The 8,290-nt window shown below is 38.6% G+C and overlaps 1 protein-coding gene across 2 annotated transcripts in view; it reads right to left on the reverse strand.

Moving 5' to 3' along the window:
- PARG (poly(ADP-ribose) glycohydrolase) overlaps positions 1 to 8,290 on the reverse strand; it is a 60,452-nt gene that overhangs the window by 50,588 nt on the left and 1,574 nt on the right. Inside the window, exons 2-6 of one of the 2 annotated variants that reach the window (XM_031554350.1) lie at positions 8,072 to 8,138; positions 5,993 to 6,973; positions 3,916 to 4,099; positions 2,514 to 2,636; positions 1,973 to 2,056 (exon numbers count right to left, since the gene is read on the reverse strand). In XM_031554350.1, the coding sequence (XP_031410210.1) occupies positions 1,973 to 2,056; positions 2,514 to 2,636; positions 3,916 to 4,099; positions 5,993 to 6,930 (1,329 nt within the window). In that variant the 5' untranslated portion in view covers positions 6,931 to 6,973; positions 8,072 to 8,138. Of the gene's footprint in view, positions 1 to 1,972; positions 2,057 to 2,513; positions 2,637 to 3,915; positions 4,103 to 5,992; positions 6,974 to 8,071; positions 8,139 to 8,290 lie in introns of both variants that reach the window. The other variant, XM_031554349.1, reaches the window with a different exon arrangement.

The following is an 8,290-nucleotide window of genomic DNA, read 5'->3' on the forward strand; positions in this document are numbered from 1 at the left end:
GGGTTGGAACTACATGAGCATTGTGGTCCTTTGCAACCCAGGCCATTTCATGATTCTATTAATACGGTGCAATTCTGAACAATACTGACTCTCACATTTCAGGTCCAGCATCAAATAAACTGTAGCCTACAAGCTTACCCTTGCAGAAACAAAACAAAACAAAACAAAAACACAACAAATCAACCCCAAAACAAAGCATGCTTGTGTCTGTCTACAACCCATGATATAACGATCCCTCCCTGCCCAGTTCTTCTTCTTTGTAGAGAAAAAGGACCTAGAAGAATTTTTACCAATTTAGTAGCCTAAAGAACCATAACCATAACAAAATCAACTAGGCCCTTCTTAAGAATCAGCCTTAAAAACTTAGAGAAGAATACCAAATCAAACAATGGTAACACAGGAAGCTAAGGGACAGCAATTACTCATTTCAAATACACCTGCAGCTTTTGCACACACCTCCTTTCTTGCCTCTCACACTATTCTTAGCAGAAAACAGACAGCAATTCTAAGCTGCTACAAATGACAATTCATTGATTAATTCCTGACTGAAAAGCCAACAAGAACAGTAAAATTCATCAGCAGGTAAATTAGTCTCCAAAAATCAAGGATTTTTTCAGCAACTTGCTTTCTTGCCATTTTAGAGGAATGTACTATTGTCAAGAGCTATTGTCTCAAATTCCTCTGTCTGGGCATTGCACTTTCATTTTGGTTATAGAAAAAGCCTGCACGCTACATTTATCACAAACTGGCAGCTATCACTGGACCAAAAGCTCTGTATAGATTTATACAGAATTTGTTTTAACAACACCTAAGAAATTTGGTGGTAACATTTAAGTATCTGAACTTTTTTTCCCCACCTATCACAGCACAAGCACGTTGCATATATTGTACTAAAAAGTTCTAAGCAGTCAAGTAACAAGCAAACACATCAAGCAAACCATGGAAACTCTCAGGTACAGTTCTCCCCTCTAACACAGAAACATTACTCTTTTTATCCTGATTAAAGGTGATATGTACCCTCAGCAAACTAGCAAGTCAGGTATAATTATCTGATGTTGACAACAGATGTCAGCATGAAGATTTATGCAGGGAGTATTTTAACAATACACCAGACAGAGGAAGATCCACAATTCTTTCTGTATCTGCATAGGCAAGCGAATAGCCAGTAGGAATGTAAAAAACGACAAGCCAACCGAGGATCTAACTGAAACTCAAAGCAGCTTCGTCACAATGCAGTTTGTACGACTTCCTGCCCACTTACAAAAGTGGGTTTTTCAGTATTTGTGTGAAGGTCTTTGTAGATTCCACAATAAAGAAATGTAATTTCTCTGTGACTGAGTGACTTCCTATTAAAGTTACTTAATGGCTACGTTACTTATTTAATGTGTGTACTGCCAACTACCACTCCAAGCAGCTGTTTTTCAAGCATCGAATATCCTGCCTAGTCTGCCTGCAGAATTACTCCAAATAGAGTGAACCAAATAGGAAAACAGACTCCAAATAACACCAAAAGTACTATTTTAACCCTTCAATTTTATTAGGAGAATCCAAACTGGGAAGAAAACAGATTACACACTGGAGTTTCAAAAACAATGTCGCTTGATTTTAAATACCAAGAAAGCCAACACCATGTACTTTATAGAGAACTAAATACAGGACCTTGACAATGCTGCTTAGCAGCTATTATATTTATAACAGTGGTTCAGCAGAGCTGTTATTTAAGAAATGAAAGGCACAATCAGAAGTGACCAGCAGGGGAAAATTAAAAAAAAAGAAAAAAAAAATCCCAATCTCCAGTTCTGAATGTGTAGAATTCATGAAGGATCCCTCAAATAGCAGAGATTGTTTATTTCATTATAAAAAAGATAAAATATAGGACTAAACTAGAATCATTTACAACAGTGCACGAAGAGCCTGAAAGTACTTTTATAGCTTTATTTATATAGAGCCAATTCCAAACTGAGAAGCTTACCTTCAAATCATGCGAGCATGTGAATTTGTTGAGTAAGGCAGTTTGGATTAGTTCCCATCTACTTCCAGCAGTTCTATCTCCATTCTTCAAAACAAAAGCCCAAAAATAAAGTCAGATGAAATTATACAAATCAGAAAGATACAGTTAGTAATAATTGTCTTCCTTGCCACAACATTTTATAAGTGTTTCTTGATTTCTGAAGTTCTCTAAAAAAGATATATTGAGTATCTGTACTTTTGTAACAGTTTCATTCACGTTTGTCAGCAACCCAAATAATTTTATTAAAAAAAATATATAAGCACACACCAGCCTACCAAGGGTTTGGAAAAATAATTACTAGAAGGAAAAAATATATATCTTCCCCTTCTTCTTAAGCATCACAACAAGGAATATAGTGTTTTCAGACCACATATGTTCATCTACCAGGTCCTCCAACTTCGTACACAGTTTGTCAACAGAGTACATGTGAAAGAACAGCAAACTGGAAACAAATCTACACATAAACAAGTTTTATTGCACAGCTGTAAGCATTTTATCTTACCTCATCCTCTACAGGATACAGATTTTGTTCTGAGCAGGGCATTTTAACGTGTTTGTTGTCCCACAAATCTTTGTAGTGAGTTGGAAACGGTTTAGGCACCTCACCTTCCCTCAGAAGGTCTACCTACAACACAGGAAGAAGAGGAAAGAAGCTCAGGCTCTACTTCCTTTAAAGAAAGAAATAAAGAATAAGCACAGACTGAGTTAAGAAAAAACTCTGATCTGAAACCCAACTCCTTTAGAATGCAGAAAGCTACAACAAGCAATGTGATGGGCATTCAGTTAGGAAAAAAACCCAACAATCTCACCATTAAACCCACAGTAACATCAGCTACAGCTCAAAGCATAAGGTGAATGCTCAAGGAGAAGGTTACGAAGAAGAATTTCACAGTTCCATTCAAATTGCAGGATCTCAGAACTAGAGGATCTTTAAGGTCCTCTCAAGTCTTAGATTCGGTGAAAGGAATGCACTCATCTGACTGCTTGATGCACATTAGAAGTTATATACAAACTCAGTTTGATGTCCAACCTTCATCTGAAGTATTCCTTATTTATGAATTTAAGAAGTACCTACATAGTTTCAAAAAATACTGTCAAAACAGTTCCCAACACATGTATATATGTAATCATATCCATGTACAAAACCAACATTTTTAGTCTTTAACACTGAAGTGGATAATAAATTGTTACAGATACAGTAATATTCCAAGCTTATTCCACATAATATCAGAAATATAAAAAAAACTGGGCACTACCATGTTCCTAAGGACCTGGTCTGCTACAGAGCTCCCTGATAACAATAATTTTTCTCATAACTTGCACTTCAATTTAATGTGCTTTTCTTTTGTCTAGGATTCATCCACGACCTTACAGGCTCACGTTTTATTTATACAACAATTCGACTGCACATTATTCTAAAAGATTAAAGGCATAGGTCAGATTTGGTCTAAAATTCATTGATACACTTGCATATGATTTTTTCCCCCTTCTCTCCAGATCTTGAACCTTCTGTACACCTTGAACTCAAAACAGAATCACATGACAATCAAAACATAACACCAAATCATTTTAGTACAATTTGTAGTTGCAAACAAACTCTCAGTTTACAGCTCTGACAAGAAACTACACACTCTCATGCAAAAAAAAAAAAAATTATATATATATTTGTCCCTATCAGGCTAGAGCAGTAAAACTATAACCACATTTATTCCGGATGTTACTATCTTAGTTATGAGCACGAAAAAATTTGATTTTCAGGAAAATCAGTTGCCCCAGTTTGCTGCAAAAGAATGGCAAAGAAAGATTTTCACAGCCTGCTAATACTAAGAGACTGATACAGCATTCCATATTTTGAACAGCCCAGTAAGAAATGTGATTTCAGGTAATACACTGAAGTACCATACCCTGACAGTTACTGTATGATTGCCTGAGGGTCTCAGATGTGGAAGACGAGCCCCACACGTGGGCATTCTCCTCATCTCTTCAATCGGCGTCCCAAACCACTTCTTATTAGTTGGAAGAGGTGGTGGCACATACTTAGGGATCTTCCTTCCTGCTCGCTGAGATTTGAATTCGCACTTATCTTTCCTGCTGTTCAAATAGAAACACACTGAAAAATGTTATTTCCACTGAAAAACTTGGTAGGCAAATAGAAACACTTAACACTTCAGGGTTACATTTATAACCGAGCCAGTTTACTTGCTGGCTTTTGCTGTGACCGTTCCTTGAAATCTGATTTTGTCTTGGCTGGTTTTTTGATGGGACAAACCAGATGTTTCTCATCCAAAAGAGAAAGTTCTCAGAGTAAAATGCAAAAGCTAAAAGCCTACGCTTTGAGGTACTATTTAAAGTTCTGAATTCCCCCTAGCAAGATCATTCCACCCTTGGATAAAGACGTTGTCCAACCTGTTCATGTTGTCTACTCATGCCAGTGCCCCCAGGTGCGAGCAGAGCCCCAGACCACACTGACCACATGAATAAGGGCAACCACAGCAGCATGACACTTAGTACAGGTGTACCATGCCTATCTGAGAGCCAAAGAATAACTCTGGCATGGCACTATTGATGACTTAGAGCTGTTCAAATCACTATTGCTTCTATTTCCCCAGGTTATGATTTCAGTCACTCCACTCTCTGCTGTAACCTGGCCTAACTGTAACAGAGGAAAACTTTAGTATTTGCAAACCGCCCTCTTGAGCACTACAGACAATGCCACTTTTTGCAAGGCACAGGGATCTATACCCTTCATATCTTGCTTAGGCTCAGAACATCTCGACTGCTGCATATATTACCCTCTAATTGTTCTGTAAAGCACTGTTAGGATTCCCACCAATGCACACAGTGAAACTTTCCATCAGTTTCCCATCTCAAATGTGTAATTATTGCAACACACCACACACCTGCACTGACAAACACAGGCCTGTCTCATTCAGCCTCTGCTGCTTTGTTATAGTAGCAGCAAATTTAAGTTAGCAAAAAGAATATTCACTAAACTCATGTTTTAAGACTTAAGGAAATGACAGATATTTTTAGGCCCATTTTTTTTATCCCATTTTCTAAGAACTGTTGGTTTCTGTTTTCAAAGTCCACTCTCAGCCACTCAACTCCCCAGATTTCTCAAATGCAAGCTCCCACCACCAGCCAGCTGCTCTCTATTGCCCTCAGGCTCATTGCCACAACAAGAATGGCTTGTGCTGCTCCTTGCATCCAGTAGCAGCTCCAGCAAAGACGTGCAAAATACCTTCTTGCCCTACTTTAGGAGACATTAGTCTACTGAGATAATTGCTTATGATGTCCTCTTGTTTCTACTTTCTCATTTGCCATTTAGTTACTTTCCCAGCTCCCACTTGAATCTGAGCTCTCCAGTGCATAGATCATCTTATTGTCCTTACACAAAATCCAGCATACAGTGACATTAGTCCTCCTCTCCCCCAAATTACGAATAAAGACCTGCCAAAAAATTTAACACATCACTGCAACTTCTTTCAAACAAATGGAATTTTTCTTGTTGGTGTCAGAGCATCAGTAGCATTGATGCTTCAATAAAACCAATCCACTTATTTTGACAGCAAAGATGAAAACTGAAGAAAAAAACAACAAAACATCAGCTTCCTCAAATGTTCTGAATGAAATAATAAATGCTAAAACTAAGCTCAGGAAAGCAATCCTGCACCACAATTTGTTTTCAAGCATCAGTTCTCACAGTTTTAAGACACTTCCCCAGTAAATAAAATCACCTTCATTTAGTTTCTTTAATTCCCAGTTTTAACAAATCTAATATTTAAAAATATTGCACTAAATAAAAGTATCATTAAAAAGTAGTCCAGTTAAAAACAAGTTATGTCAAGTTTACATCAGAGCTACCTTCATGCCTTTACATGCATTTTGCAATGCTCTTTGCACAATTCAGACTCCAAAGTTTATCCTGGGAAAGAGAACTTTTAAGTGTGAACAAAACAGGCGAGGCAGAAGGAACACTACCTTTTCTCTTCCATTTTAGGTATCCTCATGAAATGAGAGGTGATTTTGGAGTCTTTCTTCACTCCTGGTTTCGCACCTTTGCTTTCCGATGATGGAACAGGAGAGATCCCAGGTGGTTTTATATGCAGACCATCATCCTTGACAGAATTATCTATTCCCTCAAAGTCTTCACAACCCTTAGTAGAAAACCGTGATTTCCTTGACTCCAGTTCAGCATCCCCATATTGAATTCTGAAAGATTTGCTTACAGATTTGGCCGTATGATTCTCCTCTCGCTCATCAAGAAGTGGACTCGTTTCCTCATCAGCCTCCGACCCCTGACAGCTATTTTTGGAATTGTCCACATCCATGGGTGATTCTGGTTCACTTTCTTTCTCAAAAGCAGGTGAATCCCCTGAACTACTTCGACATTTGCTCAGTTTCTCAGGACCTCCAACACGGGATACACAAGCATCGCAACCAGTATCTGAAAGTGGGCTTTCTGGAACGACATCCCCTTCTTCTTGTTCACCTGTATCAACAGAACCGCAGCTCTTCAGCTTCTGTGAGCTGCACAAAACCACCTGCCCATCTGTCTCAGTATCTTCTGAAGAAAGTTTTGTATTTCCCGTTTTCAAAGACTGGCCAGACGACCGTTTCCTCTGAGTCCAAATGTCACCACTTTCCTCGCACCGTCTCTGAGCCTCCTTGCCAGTTCTGTGCATCTGATCGATGTTGGCATTTTTAAAGGCTTCTCCAGTCTGTTCTGCCTTCACAGGCACTCTGTCTGAGATCAGATCTCTGCCCTCCGCCTCCCAGTTACATATGCTGCCTGTCTGAGGCAAACTTACGTGCTTTGTGCCAACTTCCCCAGATACCTCTGGATAATTTTGCTGGCAAATATTCTCTAGCTGTTTTACATCATGCTCACAAACATTTTCTTTTTTAACAGAAGTCATCTTGGTATTTTCTTCAGTATTGTTATTAATTTTGCTTTGAAGACTGCGGAAGAGAAGTAAAGAAATTTAACGTATTACCTCCAGAAGATATTTCAGTACATAATTTTTTAAAAGCAATAATTGCAAGCAATGATTTCTACAAACTGCAGAACTTTAGGTTTTGGTCTGTCAGTAAAGCTGGAAGAGAGCATACAAACCTACACTCTAAAGCAAAAAAAAAAATCCAAATTATTCACTTCCTCCTTAAGCATCCTCTTACCTTTGCCTTGTAAAGTGCTTTTGCTCACTGTAACTGTGAGCCTGTACCTGAGCCCTCCATACTTCTGCACTGATCATTTTCACAAGTCTTCCTGGCTTTTCTCGATCATTTTAGCACTGCTACAGATCTCAACTTCCAATTATTTACAAACACCAATATTAATATATTCACACCGTGATGACTAAAGAAGAGTGATAAATGATATTACTCTACATAAGATAGAGTTAAAATCAAAAAGAACTGAACTACCTAGAAAATGTTGCTCCTAGCACACTACCCCATTGGGAAAACACTCTCACATTGCAGCACGTGCCACGCAATACTGATGCTTCCTAAACATCTTTGAGTACCCTGTAAATTCTGATCCGATTTACACCATATTACATATAATCACAGCCCAATGAGATGGACTCAAATTGACTTTTTGCTATAAATTAACAGCTGCAAGCTGAATACAGAACTATCAGATGAAACCCTCAGCCATTACTGAGTTATGTTAAGTCATAACAAAAGGCAAAGCCATTGACTACAGACATGGTCTGATAACTACAGCTGCCTGACTGCTTCTGGAAGCAGCAGCCCCACTCTGCCTTACTCTGCCACACATTCTCATCTTTTTCTTTACAAGAGCAACCTCAACAGTGAGTTGGAAGCTAAGTCAGCAAAAAGGTTTACAACTCCTGGGAGAGAGGGAGGTTAGTTAGCTTTCTGTAGCAAAACTCTGTCAAGCACTTACACTCAGGAGATGTGGTACAAAAGCAAAAAAACAGAAATAAGGTTAATTTTTTTCAGTAGCCACCAGTACAGGCAACTTGCACTCTCAGTTCTGCACAGGTCCACTCAAAGAACACCACTTTTGAATAGCTCTGGCGAACGTTTTACCTTCTGGACTCAGTTGTCTTGGGTCCTTTATTCTCTAACCAAGTGGTAATTGTCCGTTGTTTACAAGCTGAAAAACCACAATGCACTACATTATTACATGAAGTATGATGACATTGCAACACAATTGCACATGAACACTGCATAGTGATAGGACAAGGGAGAATGGTTTTAAACTGAGACAGGGGAGATTTAGGTTAGATATTAGGAGGAAGTTTTTCA

The sequence above is a fragment of the Meleagris gallopavo genome, chromosome 8, assembly GCF_000146605.3.
Source record: "Meleagris gallopavo isolate NT-WF06-2002-E0010 breed Aviagen turkey brand Nicholas breeding stock chromosome 8, Turkey_5.1, whole genome shotgun sequence".
In the NCBI taxonomy this organism is placed as follows: domain Eukaryota; kingdom Metazoa; phylum Chordata; class Aves; order Galliformes; family Phasianidae; genus Meleagris; species Meleagris gallopavo.